General features: G+C 55.4%; 1 protein-coding gene across 7 annotated transcripts in view; it reads left to right on the plus strand.

The window, feature by feature from the left end:
- The first annotated feature begins 19 nt into the window (after nt 1–19).
- PDE4DIP (phosphodiesterase 4D interacting protein) overlaps nt 20–20,688 on the plus strand; it is a 34,304-nt gene continuing 13,635 nt past the window's right edge. For 3 of the 7 annotated variants that reach the window (XM_074906823.1, XM_074906826.1, XM_074906827.1), the window contains exons 1-13: nt 7,811–9,196; nt 12,620–12,739; nt 14,449–14,568; nt 14,814–14,906; nt 15,016–15,231; nt 15,779–15,937; nt 16,306–16,419; nt 16,633–16,770; nt 17,068–17,247; nt 17,515–17,709; nt 18,622–18,765; nt 19,813–19,891; nt 20,431–20,519. In XM_074906823.1, the coding sequence (XP_074762924.1) occupies nt 8,054–9,196; nt 12,620–12,739; nt 14,449–14,568; nt 14,814–14,906; nt 15,016–15,231; nt 15,779–15,937; nt 16,306–16,419; nt 16,633–16,770; nt 17,068–17,247; nt 17,515–17,709; nt 18,622–18,765; nt 19,813–19,891; nt 20,431–20,519 (2,790 nt within the window). In that variant the 5' untranslated portion in view covers nt 7,811–8,053. Of the gene's footprint in view, nt 146–3,732; nt 3,789–4,024; nt 4,204–4,543; nt 4,784–5,242; nt 5,320–5,974; nt 6,099–6,171; nt 6,324–6,596; nt 6,715–7,810; nt 9,197–12,619; nt 12,740–14,448; nt 14,569–14,813; nt 14,907–15,015; nt 15,232–15,778; nt 15,938–16,305; nt 16,420–16,632; nt 16,771–17,067; nt 17,248–17,514; nt 17,710–18,621; nt 18,766–19,812; nt 19,892–20,430; nt 20,520–20,688 lie in introns of those variants that run through there. The other 4 variants (XM_074906828.1, XM_074906829.1, XM_074906830.1 and 1 more) reach the window with 4 other exon arrangements.

Here is a 20,688-nt window from a genome sequence, read left to right on the forward strand (position 1 = left end):
GCAGAGCCGCCTCCCCGGCGCACGCTGGGGCGGCCCGGTAGCGCCTGCGGAGACCCGCCGGCTCGGCCCGGGGCCGCCCGGGGCCGCCGGGGCGGCGGTGCCCGGCCTGGTGCCCGGCGGGCAGGATGCGAGCCCCGCGGCGGAGGTGAGGAGCGTGTCCGTGCGTGCGTGTGTCGTCCGTGGGTGCGTGTGGCCGTGAGTGATGCGGGTCGGGATGTCCGTGTTCCCGGGACACCCGTGGGGACTGCGTGTGCCCGGGACACCCGTGGGGACTGCGTGTGCCCGCCCTGGGCTGTGGTGATGCCGTGGCGGGTTGAGGCCCAGGTACCAACCTGCATCGGTGTGGCCGAGATGCGGCGGGGATGCAGGTGTACGCCCTCGGGGCTGTGTGGGGCCGGACACTGCCTGTCCCAAGCCCCATCCTTCTCGGGCCGTAGGTGTCCCCTGCCTGCTGCTGGGCTCCCGTGGGTTGGCACCGGCAGCGGGGCTGTGGGACACCCTGCTTCCAGCCGGCCTGGTGGCTCGCTGGGCCCCACGCTGGGCCTGCTCTGCTCAGGGTGCTGGGCAGGTGGAGTGTGCTGGGAGGCTGTGGGCCAAGGGTGGCCCTGCGGGAAGGGCTGTGGTGTGGGGGACTGGCATGGTGAGTTTGGCTCGCCCTGTCTCCTCAGTCCTGTTTGCATCCTCCCTGCTCTTCCCTTGGTTCTGTCCATCCCCAATTCCAGCCTGAGCTGCTGGACAGACCGTTAGTCCCAGCACCCAGCCCGAGCCTCCAGGCCCTGGGAGCCGTGCCGGCTGCCACGCGTGCAGTACAGCGCTGGGAACCGTCCTTGCCAGGAATGTGGGTAACGCCAGCCCCTGGCTCCCCCCGTCCTGCCGTGATCAATGGAGACCTTGTTACCATGCCCCGTGTGTGGTGGTTGGCTGTGCCGTGTGTCCTGTGTCCTGTGCCATGTGCCCTGTGCCGTGCACACATGCCCCAGCACGCAGGCGGCCACCACGGTTGTGGCCGGCTGTCCTCGGCTCCACCTCCCCAGGGGCAGCACTCAGCCCTTGCTGAAACATTTGTGCCGACGAGTCAGTGGGGAGGCAGGCTGTGCCACACTCAGCATCCCGGCCCCGGCACCGAGCTGCCGTGCTCGCCTTGGCCTTTGCCACAGAGCCTCTGCCAGCCCGGAGACAGTTGCTGGCACCCAGAGTGGCTCTGGCTGAGCAGGGGGCTGGGGGCTGTCATCCATCCCTCTGTCTGTCCATCTGTAGGACGCAATCTGGCAGCAGGAAAAGGTGAGTGGTCATCTCGGGGTGCTGGGAGGTTGGGGATGCTCTCCCATGGGGCAGTGGCCACTCTCACACTGCCCACATGCTGTGGCCCTGGCAGCCACCCCTGCATTCTCCCCTCTCCCAGACGGCACCTCGGAGTGCCCGTGCTGGCAAGCAGCGCTGCTAGCCCTGCTGCAATGCCACGGAGGTGCTGTGAGTCAGCGGGTGCTCTGAGTCAGGCCTACGTGGCACCCCTCGTGCCAGGGCTTGAAGGTACATTGGGTGGGAAGTGTTGCCCGGAGGGTGGGCAGCCCCAGGGCTGTGCCCCCCTCCGGCTCTGTGCCGTGCCGGCAGCTCTGCTCCAACTCCCGGGGTGGCATGGCCGACATGAAAGGGCTCTTGTCCTCCCTGCAGCCCCGGCAGCACCGTGGCAGCCCTCCCCCTTCGCAGCAAACAAATTCCCAGTGTTGGGCACAGGGACCGGGAGGGGGGAGCCCCCATCCCGCCCAGCCGGCCGTGGCCATGGCAGAGCCCGGGGCTCCTGCTGGTCCCAGCGTCTCTGTGGCCCAGCATGGGGCTCCCAGTGCTGGAGTTGCGGAATGCTGGCTGGTCTGCAAGAAACGGGGTGCTCTGCTCACTCACCCCAGAGCCCACAGCCAGCCATGATGCTGGGCTGGCCCTACCTCAGGATGGCTCTGAGGAGCCCCCATGGCACTGGAGCCGCAGAGGTTGTGGCCTCCTGTCTGGGTATCACCCCTTTGGGTGTTGCATCTCCTCAGGTGTTGTGCTTCCTCTGGTACTGCACCTCCTCTGGTGTTGCACCCCCTGGTATCACACCTCCTTGGGTATCGTACTGTGTCTCTGTGGATACTGTGCCTCTGGGTATCACGAATCCTTGGGTATCAGGCATTAGGCTGTCCTGCCTCCTTGATTGCTGTGTCCCCAGGTATTATGCTTCTGGGTGTCGTGTCTCCTTGGATGTCATGTGGGTGTTGTGGTTCTTTGGGTATTGTGTCTCCTGAGATATCATGACTTGAGATATCGTGCTGCTAGGTACTGTGCTTCCTTGAGTATTGTGTGTCCTTGTGCATCTTGAGTCCGGGTATTGTTGCTTCTTGTATGTTTTAATCTGTGGGTACTGCACCCCTGGGTATCACTCCTCCTGGGGTGTCATGCCTCCAGTGATCATGGCTCCCTGGATATTGTGCCTCTGGTTATTGGGTCTCCTCAGGTGTTGTGCTTCTGGCTGATGTACCTCTGGGTACCACACCTCTGGGTACTGTGCCCCTGGGTACTGTGCTTCTGAGTGTCATGCTGGTTATGGTGCCTGGCAGGGCACAGGGCCAGGCCTGGCTGGTGCTGGTGTGTTTAAAGCCACTGTGCCTCAGTTTCCTCTCGTGGTGGGTTGTTGCTGCAGGGGCTGTGGCACCCTGTGGCCACGTCCCCCTGCTCCCTCCCAGGCCGGCAGTGCTGTGTCACCTGCCTGCAAGGTGCTGGTGTGGTGTGCCCAGCTCTGGGGACATGGCCCCAGGGCCACTACCATTGTCTGTGCCACAGAAACATGCTGGCCCTGCCCGGCCACTGGGGCTCAACCTTGTGAATGTGGGCAGGGCACTGTGTCCACCATGGCGCTGGGGACAAGTGCCCACGTCCCTGCTTATGGTACTCCAGTAAAAGGCTGTCATGCTGAGATTAGAAAATAAACACTCTTTTTTTTTTTTTCAAGGGAAAAAAATCTGGGGTTTTTTATTTGTGGGTTGGTGGGGTTTTTTTCTCTTTCTTTTAAATCATGAAATGACTCACACTTCTCAGCTGAAAATAAACCTGATTGTGGCTGCGGTGGGGAGCTGGTGAGCTGTGATAGCATGGAGGCATGGGGCCCCTCGCAGAGTGGTGGGGGCTAGCCCTGCCTGAGGCATCCCCTGCTTGCTGCCAGCACCCAGACCCCCTCCTCAGGGTGGCGGGGGTCTGCTGTGGGGGCTCAGCTGGCCCTGCCAGGGCTGCTAATGGGGCCAAAGTGCTCCTAAGGGGGACCGCCATCTGCACAGCCCTCAGAGCCTTGCATCTTTGCACTTAGAGCAGATGCCTCCCAGCTGCAGGCACACACACGTGCACTCCCATGTGTGCACGGACCCCTGTGCCTGCATGCACAGGCATGCACCTCCACCCTGCCATGCATCCTCACGGATGCACAAGGGTTTTTGCCTTGCCTGGAGTTCACCCCCAACCCTGGGCAGGCTTTTGTGTGACTGCCTGATGTAGGGAGTTCGCCTTTGCCGCCTTCCCAGTGCCCATCAGCCACTTGCAACCCTCCCAGGGTGGGGAAGACGCAGCAGCCACTGTGCAGAACCTTTGGTAAAATCCACCACCACCCTCCCTGGCCTCTCTGACACAGCAGCTGGGTGGTGCGTGAGAAGTCCTGGGGGTTTGACCCCCGATGCTGTGTGTGACACGGCCGTGTGCTCCTCTCCACAGGGACCCCTGCAGTGGCAACGGGCCAGCCGTGCTCCCCGGAGCCAGCTGCATGGCAGGTAAGACACCCTGAGACACCTCCTCCCCCTACCCCACACACCCCATTCTTGTGCCCCTCAAGGGTGATGTGCCAGTGCTCAGCAGCCCGGCAGCATGTGTCACCCCAGGGGATGGCCAGCAGCTCGCTGGGCCCTGAGGCATCCTGGCGTCCCTCCTGGTGACATCTCGGAGGCCGGCGGTGCATGGAGCAGCTGCTTTTCTCATCTGACTGCCGCTCGCTCTTGCTCCCTCCCAGCTTCCCAAGACAGGCTGTGGGGTGAAGGCGATGAGGACCTCATGCTGGCTGAGCCGGGGGGGTCTCATGGCCCCCCGGGTGCTCAGACCCAGCCTGGCCCCTTGGTGCAAACGTGTCTCCTCCGGGACCTGGAGATGGGTCCCCTTGCCCAGACACAGACCCTGCGGGACTTCGAGCAGGTGAGACCACGGAGTGCTGGGCCCCCGCCATGGCACAATCAGCACCCCCTCAGCACTGCCAGGTGCTTGCAGAATACATTCCAGACCCCCTGGGTACACCAGTGGGGTGCAGAGGGCAGGAGGGGGGTGTGGGGCAGGCAGTGGTGGGATGGGGAGAGGGGGCTCAGCACCCCCCCCCCCTCGGGCACTGCGCTCCCCCTCGCTGTCCTCCTGACTGAGGCGCGCGGGGGCCGCCCGGGGCTCGGGTTTCACCACCCGCCTGTCCCTGCCATCCCTGCTCCGTCGATTCCTCAAATAGCTGCAGGAGGTGAAAAAAAAAAAGGAAAGAGGCCGCAGCAGGGCCGGCGGCGGGAGCTGCGGGCGGGCAGGGACTCTGGTCCGTGTCCCCGGCGGCGCCATGTGAGGGGTGCCGGGATGCCCCCCCCATGGAGCGCTGGCCATGGCTAACGGGTACCGCACGCTCTCCCAGCACCTCAATGACCTCAAGAAGGAGAATTTCAGCCTCAAGCTGCGCATCTACTTTCTGGAGGAGCGCGTCCAGCAGAAGGGCGAGAGCAGCCGGGATGATGTTTACCGGCGGGTGAGTGCCCGTGGGGGACAGGGATGGGTGCCTGGCGGGTGTTTCCTTCTCAATGCCCTCTCTTTGTAGAGAGGGGCTGGGGCCCGGGGAGTCAGCCGGTGGGGATGTCAGGGAGGGTGTCACACATGGCACTGGAGCTGCCGGAGCTGCTGTGCGGGAGTTTTCCCCTTGCTGCCTTAGACAGTAATGACGAGAGGGTCAGGGAGGGCATCCCCAGCCTGGTGGCGTGCCTGGGGTGGGTGGTGGTGCCAGTTTGGGTGCAGACAGATGGAGCGGGTGCACCCCATCCCAGCACCATCAAGCTAAAATACCACCTGTGCCACCCAGTGCCAGGAGCACCCAAAACCCTTGTGGGATGGGGGACCCCCATGTCACCTCTGATGCATTCCTGTGGGCATTGGGGCTAGGGGGTCTGGGCAAGTGTGGGGGCATCCTACCCGCGTCCCTCCCACTCCGCAGAACATCGAGCTGAAGGTGGAGGTGGAGAGCCTGAAGCGGGAGCTGCAGGAGAAGCAACAAGCCCTGGACAACACATGGTGAGCAGGGCTGACCAAGCCCCTCGCCCTGGGGCAGACGTGCCACCCACACACCGTCTGTGGTGCTCGTGTGGGCATGGGGGACGGGGGTTGTCTGCCTGTACCCTGCCCACAACAGGCAGCGGAGGGGTTTGTGATAGGGCTGGACACCCGCAGGGCTCCTCTTACAGTCCTGGCGCCAGCCAAAAATAAAAGGGCAGCACCTGTTTGGGGGGGAGGGCAGCACCCTGCCCAGGGGCCTTGGCATGAGTGTCTCACAGTAGGGCACCGCTGGGCAGGGGGGCTGGGGGCATGGCAGCCGAGGAGCCCCTGGTTTCAGGAGCGTGTGGTGGCTGCTTTGGGGGTTCAGAGCCCGAGCATGACCTGGCAGTGCTGGAGGAGCCATGTCCCCAGGGAAGCGGCGCAGGGAGGTTACAGTATGCCCTGCCCCGGGAGTCCTGCAGAAACAGCACCCACAGCATGGGGGGAACTGGGCTGGGGACACCTGAGGTGGCACGGCTTGCCCAGACCAGAAGGTTTGAGGTGGGGGCTTTTGCAAAGGGAGGCCATGTCATGCCATGCCATACTGTGGCATGGTATGCCATGTCATGTCCCGTGCCAAGCCATGCCATGCCATGCCATGCCGTGCCGTGCCATGCCATGCCGTGCCTGGCAGGGTGGCCGCGGAGAACCAGACGACCCGCAGCCAGGCAGCGCTCCGGCAGCAGTATGAGGAACAGCAGCGGGAGTCGGAGCATGTCTATGAGCTCCTGGAAAACAAGATCCAGCTCCTGCAGGAGGTGAGCACGGGTGTGATGGTGGCTAGGAGTGGCCAGGGGTTGGTGCCTGGGGGCTCACCCTGATGTCACGCAGGAGGCTAGGCTGGCACGGAGTGAGGCTGAGCAGGCCACGGCACTGGCCAGAGCTGAGGCGGAGCGGTGCCGGGAGCTGGCAGGGAAGCTGAAGGAAGCTGCGAGGATGAAGGAGGAGAGGAGCAATGACAGCTGTGGCACCATGGCTCAGAGGTCGGTGCCCAGCACCCATCCCCTGTATGTTGGCAGCCTGTGCCCTGTGCCAGTCCTCAGGGACTACCAAGGGGCTGGTTCTATGCCGAGCTGCTGGCACCTGGGGGAGCTGGAGGGGTCATCCAAAGGGGAGAGAGCTGGACTGTGGGGAAGGGGGACCAGCCCTGAGGCTGCTTTGCTTTGCCCCAGAGATCACCCCCTCAAAGCTGTCCGCAGTGCGATCCTGGGGCCATCCCAGTGCCTGAGTATCTCCTGCCCTTCCCTCCCTCTCAGGAGGATTGAAGAGCTGACCCAAGAGCTGGCTGACAGCAACTGGCTTGTGGAGACACTGTCAGCTGAGAAGCATGACCTGCAGCAGCGCCTGGAGGAGCCCCCAGCTGTGGGGGGGCAGGTGGGTGGGCAAGTGCAGAGGGACCCCATCCCAGCACCCTGGGGAGGAGCACACCCGTCCAGGGCTCGGCTGGCACTTGTCATCCTTGTCCCCTTCTGGGGCTGTGGCCAGGGCTGTGCCACATCCAGCCCAGCAGCGTTGGGTGCTTGCACAGCTGTGCTGCAGTGCTGGAGGGTTGGGGTGCCAGGAGGACTGGTGTGTGGGGTGGGGGGAGAGGCCACCAGCCTGCGCAGTCCTTCTGCAGCATCAGTGCTGCCTGCGCCCGCCTGCCATTTAAATCCCGGGTCTTAAAATACCCCTGGCAGCCCGGTGTGGTGCCAGGCGGGATTTTGGGGCTGCAAGGGAGCAGAGCAGCATGTTCCTGGCAGGGGCACAGCTCTGGCCATGCTGCATCTTGATGGCACAGGGCTGTCCACAGCAGCCTTTGGCCATCTGTGCGCGAGCTGCCTGCGTGGTGGTCCCACCGGGGGACCCTGGTGTGCACCTACCGGGTGGCACGGGGCGCCGTGCTGGTGGCCTGCTCTGGGGGGGACATGCCTGCTGGGGCTGGGCACTGGGACCGGCATCGGGACTGGGACCTGGTGCAGGAGCTGGCACTGGCGTGTGGACCTGGTGCTGGTACTGGGATAGGCACTGGAGACAGGCTCTAGTGGGGGGCGCTGGCACTGCGGTTGGGCACCGGCACTGCGGCTGGGCACTGTCGCGGTCGCGGTTCCCGGCAGAGCCGCCGCCGGGAGCCCCACGTGTGCCCGGGGAGGGCCGCAGGCAGTCACTGCGCATGCGTGACACCCGGCCGTGGGGACTACAAATCCCGGCGGGCGCCGTGGCCCTCGCGCATGCGTGGGGGGGGGGCTGTCGTCCGCCGCCATCTTGAAATCTGAGCCACAAGCCGGGCGCCGCCGTGGCAGGAGCATCCTCGGCGGCGGGGGGAGGGAGTGGCGGGGCCTGTGGGGCAGGGGTGCAGCCCGGGGTGAGGGGCGGCCCCGGGGAAGAAGGGCAGCGAGGACAGAGGGGGCAGCCTCGGAAGGGGGGAGGGGGAGCTGTGAGGAGAGGGGGGCAGTGAAGGGGGGGGCATTGGGGGGGGCAGCTAGGAGAGGGGGCGGCCCTGTTGTGGCTGGACTGAGATGTGAAGGTGTGTAGGGTGGGATGTTTCTGTAGCACCAGGAGTCCCGGTGTGTGACCCCCCTAAAAAGGGGGGGTTGGTGGGGTGAGAATTGCAGGTAGGCTCGGGGCTGAAGGGAGCTGTACCCTGGGAAATGTGCTGAGTGAGCGGGAGAGGCCTCAGGAAGGTCTCTTGAGAGCCCCCAGAAGTAGGTTTGGGTGCTGGTTAGGAGGGATCATGAAGGAAACGTGCCGGATCTGTGCCCGGGAACTGTGCGGCAACCAGCGGCGATGGATCTTCCACACGGCAGCCAAGCTGAACCTCCAGGTGCTGCTCTCCCACGTCCTGGGCAGGGAGCTGTGCCGAGATGGCAAATCTGAGTTCGCTTGCAGCAAGTGTGCCTTCATGCTGGACCGCATCTACAGGTTCGACACCGTCATCGCACGCATCGAAGCCCTCTCCATCGAGCGCCTGCAGAAACTGCTGCTGGAGAAAGACCGCCTGAAGTTCTGCATTGCAAGCATGTACCGCAGGAACAACGAGGACTCTAGCACAGATGACAGAGGTGGAGAAGGGACTGTGGACCTTTCTAACCTGCCTGAAGTACGGTATGCTGCTCTCCTTCAGGAGGACTTTGCTTACTCTGGGTATGAATATTGGACGGATCAAGAAGAGCACGGCTTGGAGTCACATAGCTGCCATGCTTCAGAGGGAGCAAGTAACCGCCCGCGGCGCTGCCGTGGCTGTGCCGCGCTGCGGGTGGCCGATGCCGACTATGAAGCGATTTGTAAAGTGCCGCGAAAGGTGGCCAGAAGCATCTCCTGTGGGCTGTCCAGCCGGTGGTCAGCCAGCATGGGCAACGAGGAGTCATCTGTGTGTGATGTGGCAGAGTCTACCAGTGCCAGAGTGCCTGTGGATGGGGAGAGCATGGAGGAAGGCACGCCTGCATCCTCTGTTGAGTCCCTGGACACAACTGTGGAGACAAGCCCTCCACAGCAGAAGGACGAAGATGCAGATAAGGGGGTGAAAGGGAAATGTGACGACTTCTTAGATGACCGCATGACCCCAAACTCTTCATTGAGTGGGAACAGGCTGGAGCTGGCCCTCAGTTTGATCAAGGCTTTGGACTACAAACCCCTTCAGAGCCCCCCAGGCAGCAGGCTACCTATTCCTGTGAAGTCCAACTTGCCCCCTCCCAAGCTCAGCCGTGACTTGGCAGATGGCAGCTCTTCTGCTGGGTTAGCATGTGCTGGTTCTGCCTTTGTGAATGCAGACAGAAAATCCTTTTCCAGAGCTCCTTTGAGTCTTTCTCTGGAGATTTCTGAACTTCAGGAGCTGTGGGATGACCTCTGTGAGGATTATATGCCGCTGCGGGTACAGGTAGAGGTCATTGTCTTGCTGTTCAATTGAGCAGCGTGGCTGTGGTCCAGTGCTGAGCCTACTAGGGATTCTTCTGTGCTGAGATAATAGAGAGTCACGTGTCGCTGAACCCAGGGCTAAGAATAGGCAGCTCGGACCTTTTTAGGTGTACTGCCTCTCTCTGTCATTCTCCTGTCGTCTATTTCCTCCTTGTGTTCGGGGAAATTAACCTTTCCCCCCCTCTGCCAGCTCTCCCTGTCAGTGCAGCCTGCTAGATGGGTCTAGGCTCTTTGCATGCTTTGTCATTTTTCTGCTGAGAAAACGCCAGTTTCACTTCAGCTTTCTCTTTAAGAAGTCTGTGTGACTTTTATCAACAACTAAAGGGAGTGTTTTAAGCTTCTGGGCATGTGTTTTCTTTGTGCCTGAGTAATGATTCAGTGTCAGGAACGCCTGCCTCCAGTGCCCTGCCTCTGCAGATCAGGCCTCCAACCTGCCTAATGCGCAGATCCGTGCAGGGATCTGTGGTGTGTGCCCTGAGGAAAAGGTGTTTTCCTTGCAGATTTGCACCAGAGGATGACTTCAGGGTTGGTATTCTATATAACTGGTTTATTTTCTGATCAGTTAGTGGCAGGTGTTGCTGTGAAAGTTCCTGCTTTCACAGGACTTCCTAGTGCTGTTATCTGCCTCTATGGTAGTCCTCATGTAGCTCCAGATTGCCTTTGTTTTGCTGGCTTTAATGAAATCTTCATTAGTATGCAGTCAAAAAGCTGAACTTGTAACTCCTTTATCACTTTCCTTAATGAATAGAAGGCCTCAGTCAGCTTCAATTCAGAAATATCCACGTCAGCTTAATTGCATTCCCATTAGCAGCCTTAGTGCTGTCTAATGCTCTAGGTAGCCCAGGGGATTAGAAAAATGCTTGTTTATTACTATGGCAACTGTGACTGTGCTGAATTATGCTTCCTATTCAGCCAGTGCTGCTTGCTGTCCCGTCGGGCATTTCCCAGAGCTGTGTGCTTTTCCCATAAAAGCCTGCTCAAGAAATGATGGTAGGGAAGAATGTAGAAAAACGAATTTTCATCTGATGCACAAAGGCATCACACTGGCAGCCAGCAACTGAAGATGTGGAGCAGGATGTTGATGCTGCTCCTGTAGTCTGTGTTGCTTGCTACTAATTGTCACAGCTAGGGATGTATTTACAGCATAAAAAGAGGCTTTCTCTTAACAGAACGTGGTGCAGTCAACGTGGCATCGCCATCCTTGTCTGGGAACTGTGTCTGAGGAGTTTCTCCAGCTTCTGCCATCTGACTGTCCTTGCCAGGAATTCATCCTGTGGGATTTTTTACTGCTTGTTCCTTGCTGTGGCAGCAGCAGTTGTGGTGTTTGGTGCAGGTCCTGGCAGAAGGGGGAAAGGGCTTAATCCTTTGAATGGCTTTTAACAGCAAAAATGAGAAGTTGGATACAGTTCTTGTATAAATGATTTTGCTTTCTCTTTGTACAAGCAACACTCTTTCTAAAAGTCAGGTACTGCTGTCCAGCAATTCAGATGCGTAAAAGCCTTTCTGGTAACAGGAAAGGAATATATAGGATATATAGGACCACAGTTCCCTTATTGCTTTTGGGAAACTTCTTTAAATTTACTGCTGCAAGCTGCAGTGACTGAGAGCAATCTGGTGTTGAGATGTGTGACTTTGTAGGTACTGTTGTCTTGGGCGTTTTCTTGAACAAACAGTTCTCCCCCTTCAGCACCACAGCCCCAGGAAAATGCCATCAAACCAAGCCTTTGTCAAACCAGCTCTCGCAGCTGCCTGCGGTGCTGTGCTGGCAGCCAGGGCAGTGTTGCCCTACTGACATCCAGTCTTTTACCCACTGTCCTGGGCAGGTACGAGCTTGGCAGGCTTAGATAATGCCGTGATTATTATTCTTATTTTTTAAAGAAGTGTTCTGTCTGGATTAGTGTGTGCTGACGTTGCTGGAGCTGTACTGAGGAGGGATTGTCAGTAAAATGCTGATGTGGGAGAAGCCGCTGGGGAGCTGTGCTCCTGATATGGCTGTGGTGAAGCAGGAGGGAGGCAGCTTCGGCATTGGGACTTTGGACTCTGGAGCTGGCTCTACCTTTCCCCTCCCTACTCTTTGCTCTTCACTTCTGCTTATTGTAATTTGGAATATGTAAATTGTGAGGAAAGGTGTGTTTGTTTTTTTTTTTTTTTTTCTGGTTTCGTCAACCTTATTGCAAAATAGCTGCTGTGGGATAGATTCCTGCAGCTCTCCCTGTCTGATCTGAAGCCTCCTGGCTGGGCAAATCTGAAATTATTTGCTCTGACTTCAAGTTTTCACTCAGATCTTAACAAAACATTAGGGTAAAGGCAAGCATTGCTTCTGTATGTGAGAGGCAATGCAGAGGCCTGGGGGAAGCTCACTTGCATTGCCTGTCTTTCCCAGAGACAGTGTTTCTGTGGCTGCTGAAGATGAGGATTCAGTCTGACATGGTTTATCAGAGCTGGCTGTTGTTCTCCCTGTGCTGTCCTCCTGTGTGTGCTGAGAAAAGCTCTGCCATGTTCTCGTAGCCTCTGCACTGCAAGCCTGCCCTTGCCAGGGCTTCCACTTAAAACAGACACTGGTACAATTGATCTTGTATCACTGATGAAATTCAGGAATACTTAATGAGTCCTGTGAGGCCTGGGGTGGGTGGCTGGGTTTGAATGCTGCTCTAAGGAGTTAACAACTCACTAGGCAGGAGGTAGTAAAACAGTAAGGGATGACAAGGGATTAGGGTGTGCTCAGCCAGCAGGGTCTGGCAGGCCACGTGTCAGTAGGCTGTTTTCTCAATAAATGGCTATGTGTCATGAAAAGAGATCACAACTGTGGCACTGAATTTGCTGTGGTTTGTGGAGCTGCAGGGAATCCCACATGGTGCGGGTGCTGGAGCATGGGGAGCTGTGAAGACAGCCCAGAGAATCACAACTGAAGGGGTTCAGAGCAGGAGGTGACTGGTGGGAAGGATTGAACGTTGTGGGCTTGATTAGCACAGAGGAGCTTGGCAGAACATGGGAAGAAGGTGCTGGTTTTTTGAAGCTGCCAGTGGGGCATATGGGAAGGGGGGCAGGTTTCAGGGATGTGGCTTGGGTGTATGGAGCAGATCCATCATCAGCCTGCAGACAGTGGTTAGAGCCAGAGAGGCTGCTGGGTTTGTGGTACAGGAGTGAGGAGAGACTGAGAGCCCAGCCAGAGCCTTGGGGCAGCAGGGCACTTCTGGCAGATCAGGCAGAGAGCTGCCAGCCTGCCGCTCAGGTGAAGGGACACACAGGCAGCCTGATGTTTCAGAGACAGCTAGAAAAGCACAGTGGGGCATGTTTAAGCCCATGCTGCAAGGTCTGTGAGGGTTGATGGCTGAATGGAAGAAGCCAGTGCAAGACTTGAGCCATTTCTCTGCTCTTTTTTCAGAATTTGCAGGATGAACATCAGCAGCTGGCTCCAGGTGACCCTGCAGCGGGGGAGCATGTGCCCGATCTCTGTGTTGCAGAGCTGCAGGGTAAAATCCAGCAGTTTGAAGCTGCCAACAAGGTATTTTTTCATGAACAGCAAATTCAGTGCTTAGTGAGTTTGATGTTAGTACTGCAGGGTGCCTCCTAGCCTGGCTAGAGACAGGCATCTGCACCTCCTTTCCAATAAGGGTGTGTGCTGATGCATGATTTCTCAGTGCTGTTGTCTGCCAGATTGAGTTAAAAGCATTTGCTTTTTTCTGCAGCTGGGCCATGTAAATTTTCCATATTTATTTTTGGAAGAACTTCCCACTTGCCTGGTGAGCCTTCCAGGAGCTGATGGAGAGGTGCACGAGGTTACTTCCCCGTCTCTTAGATTTGCACTGGCTGAGCCTGATGCAGGAGAGAAGGGCACCTCCCTTTTGAGACAACTGCCTTCTTTTTTCAAGCAGTAAGGGAGATCAATGCAGAGGGGGTCCTGTTTTCATTTTGATTTAAAAGCTTTCTTGGGAAAGGAACATACATCTGAGTTGTCTTGAGACAGATCAAATTTAGCACGTGTTGCGATAGATGGGTGGATGTTCTTAGTTATGCTCTTGAACTCTGAGGTAAATTATACCCACTTGGAAAATGGGTTAAATAGAAAAAAATGTTGGGATGGGATCTTTATTTAAATCTGGGGACAGGTGTAAGCTGTTGGAGTTGCCAGGACCACAAAGGTTGACAGGGAAATAGAGGCCCAAGGCCCAGTAAATGCAGTTGGAAGTGTTTAAACAGGTTAGAGGGAGTGTCTCCTGGAGAAGAGATAACATGACAGATGTGTGATGAGCAATGAAGAAATCACGTGGCAGCACCAGCTCCTTAAGAAATTGAGGCTTGAGTAAGTTCCAAGAAAGATGCATATCATCCAAGACTAAGAATGCCAACAGGCAGCATGTTTAGAAATGCTAACAGGCAGTTGCTTAAATGCAGAACATGAACATTATGAAATGAAAAGCAGGGAACTGTCCTAAAACTGTTTGAGGTGGTAGTCTCTTTAGGGTGAAAATGTCAAAGGCAAAAGTTTCTTAGGCTGTAAACCAGCCCCAGAGACTAGTGAGACGCTTCCCTTTGCTTTGCAGCTGTGCTGTTGGTATGCTGGCATTGGCTAGACTCTCTTGTGCTGAAGCCAGAACTTGAGGCTACATAAGCCACTGCTCTGATCAAATGTAGAATTACCTAGACCAGCAGTTGCTGCAGGAGTGCCTGGGTGGTCGATAGAGACTGTAAGAGACGGGGCTGGAAGATTGTGAAGGGGCAGCTGCAGTGCTCTGAAGGACCTCAGAAACAAAGGGGAGAGTTTTTAGAATGTGTAGCTTCTTGGTGTTGATTTTTTTTTTTTCCAGATCTCTTGTGAGGTTTTTGGGCTGAAGCAGCTTCTTTCCTCTTAAGGGAACAGAAACAAATGATAGAAACTGGGAAGGCTGCTGGGCAGTCCAAGCAAGACTCTCCTATAGTATGTGAGAGGCAGTATATGGGAACTCAAGCCTGGAACCTCCACACTGTACATGGGGGCTGCATTGGAGGGACCAGAAGCGCTGGAACAGTCCTGCGGAGGGACTGAAGGCTTTTGTGTGTTTACTCAATGGTCTCTACCCAGCTCAAACAGTGTTTAAAGACTAGAGGGAGCCATGTTGATCTTGATCTGGTGAACACCTGGGCTGTATGGATTTGAGTAAGGAGTGGGAGTCCTAAGGGTGTTTATGTAGAGCATTAGGCAGGATTAAAAAACCAACATATTTCTGTCTTCAGTTGTTACAGGAAAAGCTGAATGAATTGAATTTTGAATTAAAATCTGTCCAAGAAACATCACAGAGGCAAGATTGTACAATCCAGAGTCTGAACGAGGTCCTGAAGAGCAAAGAGAGTAAGGTAATGGTTTTGGGTGAACACGGTGGTGCTCACCAAAAAAGGAAAGTGTGCTAGTCCTGTGGGCAGTGGCTGAAAAGCAATGTTTAAGCCATCTCTAGGCATTCTGGATCTTATTAAATTGCTTCTTGCGAAGTTCTTACTTACATGCAGTGTTGACATGCATCGTAATCCACGCTGGAGGCCTGGGATGGGAGGGTTTGTGCTTGGTTTGTCAATGACTGGGCTTCTTGTCCTTTGACTCGTAGACAGAAGAGCTGTACCATATCATTGAAGGGCAGAATGAGACAATGGCCAAGCTGCGGGACATGTTACACAGAAGCCACCTGGGACAGTTGCAGGTATGTCACTGGAAAGCCTCAAATACATCAGGGTTCGTTCTGCAGGGATCCTGAATTTTAAATCCCTCTCATGAAGTGATTGAGTTTCTCTGCTTTCCACTCTTGTTAGATGTCAGAGAGCCCACTCTCGTCCCAGGAGCAGCAAATGTCACTGCTAGATCTTCAGAATACGCTTTTCTGCACCAAGCTGGAGGTGCGGAAACTGAAAAGAGCTCAGCGCCAGAAAGAGCATCAACTGACTGAAGCCAGGAGAGCAACCCAGCTCCTAGAGACCATGGTGCATGAGGAGGAGCATCAGAAAGAGGCAGCCTTGAAACACAACCAGGTATGACAAGCACTTAGGCTGGAAGTCTCTGCTTTACACGACTTAAGAAACATTGATGTGGTCAGTACTCTGCTCTCATTCATCATTTCTGCCTACGCCAGTCCAGGCACACTTGGCTAACCCCTTGTGACATGTGTCAGGGAGAATTCTCCAGCCTCCTTAGCATCATATCTGAGGATTTAGAATCAGCAAAGACATGTGATAGTGTGTGTGTTGTCACTTGTATGTCTTTGGTGCAAATGTCCCATCTCTTTTTTAGTGATGTTACAAAGTTAATGTCCACTGCTGCACAGGTTAGCTGTGATTGACTGTAAAACTTTGCCTGTGGCTAGAGCAAGGGGTTTAGATGGATGGATACCCTGAGAGATGAAATAAATTCAGACTTCATCACCAATGGGAAGTGTGTTTTGAGATGTGAAAACTGTAGTATTGCAGAGCATTTTTGGCTGTTTGCACAGTCCTTGTTGCTCTTGGCTTCTTCAGATTGGCCTGCTGTTTACAGGTCTGTTGAGGACTGACTGCCAGGGTATGCACTTTTCTCTTGCAGGAGCTGCGTGCTGTGGTACAGCAGCTGCAGGCAGAGCTGCAGGACAAGGCTCAGCAGCTCCAGACAGTAGAGTGGGAGAAATGCCGTGAGCTGCAGGCCCAGGAGCAGAAAGTTCAGCGTTTGAGTCAGCATCTGGCTCGCAAGGAACAGCTTCTCCAGGTGTGATGCAGAAAGATTCAAGCTGATCATAACTAGCCAGAGCCCCTGCTCCTCCTTTAGGTATTTGCAAAAGTCAGTCTGTAGTTTTCATTCATGCCCTTTGAAGAAGGGAAGGAAAGGGTTGCCTCTGGGCTCCCAACATGAGGAAGAAGGCACAGGTGTCGTGAGTACCTCACCTCGCAGCAATGCCTGGTGAGCCCTGGCAGACACTAGTCAACCAGTCCCAGGTACTGGGACTCTGCCACCTTTTTATGGGGGAGGTAGAGCAAGTGTAGGGTGGAGATAGTTAGCCCTGATTCTCCTGTGCTACTCTCTGAGGTGTTTCTGGATTGACAGTTGTACTAGCAGCGTGTGTTTGTGACCTCTAGGAATCGAGGGAGCTTCTGCAATGCCAGCAAAGCTCAGACAAGAGTCCTGCAGCCATGAATGCCATGTTGGAGAAACTGCAGCAGCGAGTCAGTGACAGGGATGATGCTCTGGAGGTGAGTGCAGTCTGTTGGGGATGTCTCAGTTTTCTGTGAGGCTCAGCCTTTGGGCTATCATCAGCGGTGCAGCCCCAGGCTTCTGCATGCTCTCTGTGGCTCAGCCTTCCAGAGGAGTCCTCTGAAAGGGAGATCTGAGGTGCCGTATGCAGTGAGTGGTGGGCTGTGAAGTCCTACTACCCCATTCTGAGTCATCACCCCCTGTCACCCTAGCGAGCAGTGGATGAGAAGTTCTGTGCCCTGGAGAAGAAAGAGCAAGAGCTGCAACAGCTCCATCTCTCAATAAGGGAGCGTGGAAGTGACCTGGAGAGACTGCGCAATGTCCTGTCCAGCAATGAGGCCACCATTCACGTGAGTGATTGTACCTGGCTGTGATGTGGTGCTAGACAAACCTTCCTGTGAACTCTCTGGTTGTTTCTGGGGAGAGCAGCTGCAGGGTGTTGGCCTTCCTCTGGCCCTGTAGGGGCAGGGCAGGTTCCTGGTGGGTCATTCGTGTTTCTGGGCTGGGTGTAGAGTTGAGTGTGGTGTCTGGAGAGGACAGGTGAATATATGTGACTCCAATAGCACGAGAGACTGCTATTTCCAGTTCTGCTTAATTCAGGATAAAGTCTCTGTCCCTGGTTGAGCTGCTTCTGTTGTGGTCCTCAGAGCCTGGAGAGCCTCCTGAAAGCCAAAACCCTGGAACTAGAGCAGGTTTCAGCAAGCTGCCAGAACCTCCGGTGGCTCAAGGAGGAGATTGAAGCCAAATCCTGCATCAGGCAGAAGGAGCAGGACGGGATCATCCAGCAGCTGCAGACCTGCCTGCATGACAGGAACAAGGAAGTGGAGGTAAGGCCTCAGCTTGGCTCCTGAGCCTTCATCTAGTTTGTCTGCAGAGTGGGCCCAAACCAGAACCTCCTGGCTGCCTGCCTCTGAGGAAGGCACTTGAAGCTCTGCCAAGTGCTTTGCACACTGGCTGCTTTTGGCACCTGTCAATACCTGCACTTGCTGAGACACTGCTCTTGGCTACACCCAGGCTGAAGAGCTGTCCTTGAACAGCATGCAGTTTGATGGTAGCAATGTCTCTCCATCTCTGCCTTTCTCCCCCTTGTTCAGGAGCTTACAGCAACTCTGCTGTGCAAGTTGGGCCCAGGACAGAGTGAGATAGCAGAAGAGTTGTGCTTGCGTCTCCAGCACAAGGAAAAGATGCTGCAGGATCTCCTCAGTGACAGGCACCGTCAGACCACGGAGCACGATGCTGAAATCCGGGACCTGCTGCAGGCTGTGAGCACCAAGGAGCAGCAGAGCAGAGTGAGTTGTGGCAGTGCTGCAGTGCGGGGGGCTGGGGTGGATGGCTCTGCCTTGCTTTAAGCAAGCAGAAGCTGCTTTCTGGCTGCTGTTGGTGTAGCCTGGTGGAGCTGCTGAGTATTGAAGAACCACATGAGATGCCATGAGCTGTTTCTAGGTTGGTCTCAACCTGTCATGTTGGAGCAGTTGTGAAGCAGCAGCTCTTGTAGCGGTGTTCAGGTGTCAGGTCCCTGTCATAAAGTGGATTGGGCAGGGTTGTGTGTGTGGTGGGGAAGGAGGTGCAGATCCTCCTAGATATCTGTGCTTCTGGGCTTGGGGCAGCAGAGGGGCCACGGGAGGGTTGCTGCTTCATGTGGGTGTTACCAGAGCAAAAAGGAAGACTCTGAGCTGTTTCTTGTGTAGCACAGAAGTCTGAGGAAGCTCTGCTCATTGCCTCTTAATTTGCACGTTGGTCAAACTGGTGCATGCTCCTGGGCTTGTAAATGCCACTTAGAGTCACAGTTCCTACTCTGCCTACTCTTGCACACTGTATGTGGTTCAGTGTTACCCAAAATATTTTGCATCAAGTTTCCATTCATTAAAAGGGAGCTAAGAGACCAAGGCGCTGCCTTCTGCTCGTTGTCTGTCTGTCCATTCTCTCCTCCTGAGTGAGGTGAGAGAAACTGAGGAGCTTATTCTCAGTAGAGAGACTGAGCCTTGCTGTGGCTGTCTGACAAGTAGAGATGGGAGGGCTGCAGTGGAGTTGCTGTGAGTGGCTGGGAGCAGTAGCTCCCAGGCTGGTTTGCAGAGCGCTTCTAGTATCAAGTGACGGATAAATATTGAGATGATTTCCCTTAGTCTCTAAGGAAGGTGAGGGACAGGGATCTTACCCCTGGTCACAGTCCTGCCTTCCCCTATTTTTCCTGCTCAAATCAGGTGGCTGCTGAGAAGATGGCACATGCTTTGGCTGAAAGGAGCTGCGAGTTACAACTCCTACGCCAGCATGTGTTGGGGAAGGAACCTGTTGGGACCCAGTTGGATGGTGCCAGGCTGTTGAAGCAGGACAAACAGCCCATACAAGTAAGCATCGTACACTGTGTTTGTCTGTCTGTGGCCTTGGGGCTCCAGGGGGAACTGATTGCCACAGAAGGAAATGGGAGAGAGTGGAGCACCACAGAGAATGATAGAAATGAAAGTGGGATTAGGGAAGAGACTTCCTATAGGAGGAAGAGAAGAAACTGAGGAGCAGAAATGCTGCCTGGTTGTTCTGATGTTGATTCCACCAGCCTTTGTCACTCAGTATCTCCTCCTTTCTTTTAATCAAGCAGTATGTGGGTCCTTAGGGCATGTGAGAGTATGAAAGAAATTCACCTTCTGACCTTCCAACATTGACCCAGTCCTTCCTTGGGCTGGGCTGCCTTGCTGTATTGTAATCCCTTCCCTGACATTGTCACATTCTGGAGGGGACAAGAGAGCTAATTTTAGGTCCCACTAATTCTTGGCAGAGCCTGCTGGCTGTTTGCTGTCTCTTCCACAATTGGAGTTGGTATTTTTAAAGCAGCTTTGCTAAAAACCCCTTTGAGGCTGAACACAGCTCCAAGGCTACATATGCCACACTCCTGTTTGAGCAGCTGTTAGTGGTTTATTGGTGAGCTGACATGTGAACGTTTTTAAGCAGCTGTAAACAGGTTGCTTGTTTCTATTCCCAGGATCAAAGTGAGCTCTAGAGACTTCCAGGGATGTGTGTATGGGCCAAGCTTTGTGTTTTCCTTCCTGCATGGTCCCTCTGGGCCACATCTTTGGATGAAGATGTAGGCCTTTGTAGAGTCTCAGCTGAAAGATGGACTTGCTGCATTTGAGTGAAACCTGTCTAATCCTTACTATGAAGACACTCGTTGCCAGCAACCTCCTAGTGCCAAATAAAACAAGGCCAGTGCCCCGTTACCCACACTTCTAGGTTGGGTGCAGTTCACCTGTCCCCAGTGCCTATCTAGATCCCCTTCTTTGGTTTCTCACATTTCAGATGTGTCACAAAGCAACCAGCAGCTTTGCTGCAATCCTGGAACTCTAGGGTAAGGTGCTAGGTTCCCCATAAAGGTGCAAACCTGGAGGCTTTTGTGTTTTCAGGAAGTACTGCAAAGAGTTTGTGGAACTACAGCCATTGCCAGACCTCCACAGGAGGACAGCAGCTGCAGGACAGAGGGAGGTGAGTGTGGTGACAGCTTCTTTTGAGGTCCCCAAACATGACCAGGGCTTTTTGCTGTAGGGGAAACATGGTTACATGAAACTGTAAAGAGAGTAAAGAGCTTTGAGCAAGCGTGACTATTTTCAAATAAAGCTGTGCCGCCCGTTTGGGTGATGGTTCATGGATGTCTGGGGATGGGAGTATGGGAAAGAGAGAGGCTTGTATTGGGCTTGAGGTGAGGTGCCTCTGCTCAAGAGCTGATGCTGTCCAGTGAAGGGGTTTTGACTTCATGGTTCAGGCTGGACTGAGAGAAGTGCAACTATTTTGGGTTTTGCCTTGGTGCCAGGACACCTGAACTTTGCCGGAGTGGGATAGCAGGCCTGGGGTGTTGCTGTTGCTTTGGGCCGCAGGATCAAACAGGAAAGAATAGTGTTTACTAAGAAGCAGTGTGATGGGGAGCACGAGCATTGTGGACCTATCTTGCCGAAGAGGAATTTTGTCTTATACTGAGGTCAGAGCTGTTGCACGGTATCCCTGCAGTAACCTTGATGTCTTTGCAGCTACAGTGTCAGCAGCAGAACTGGAGAAGGATCTTGTTAATGCCAAAGAGGAGCTGGAGCTGATGGCAAAGAAGGAAAGGGAAAGCAGGGTGAGCTTGTGATGGAGCCTGTGCCCATCTCCCTTGCTTACAGGAGACCATTGGGCTGCCCCTCACTGGAAGTTTTGGACCCCCCTGTTGTGAGGGTACCCCCAGTGAGAGAAATGAGGCAGCAGCTTGCAGTGGGGTGTTGGCTTTCTGAAGTCTCTCTTGGGCTTCT

This window comes from Athene noctua, chromosome 5 (genome assembly GCF_965140245.1).
Source record: "Athene noctua chromosome 5, bAthNoc1.hap1.1, whole genome shotgun sequence".
In the NCBI taxonomy this organism is placed as follows: Eukaryota; Metazoa; Chordata; class Aves; order Strigiformes; family Strigidae; genus Athene; species Athene noctua.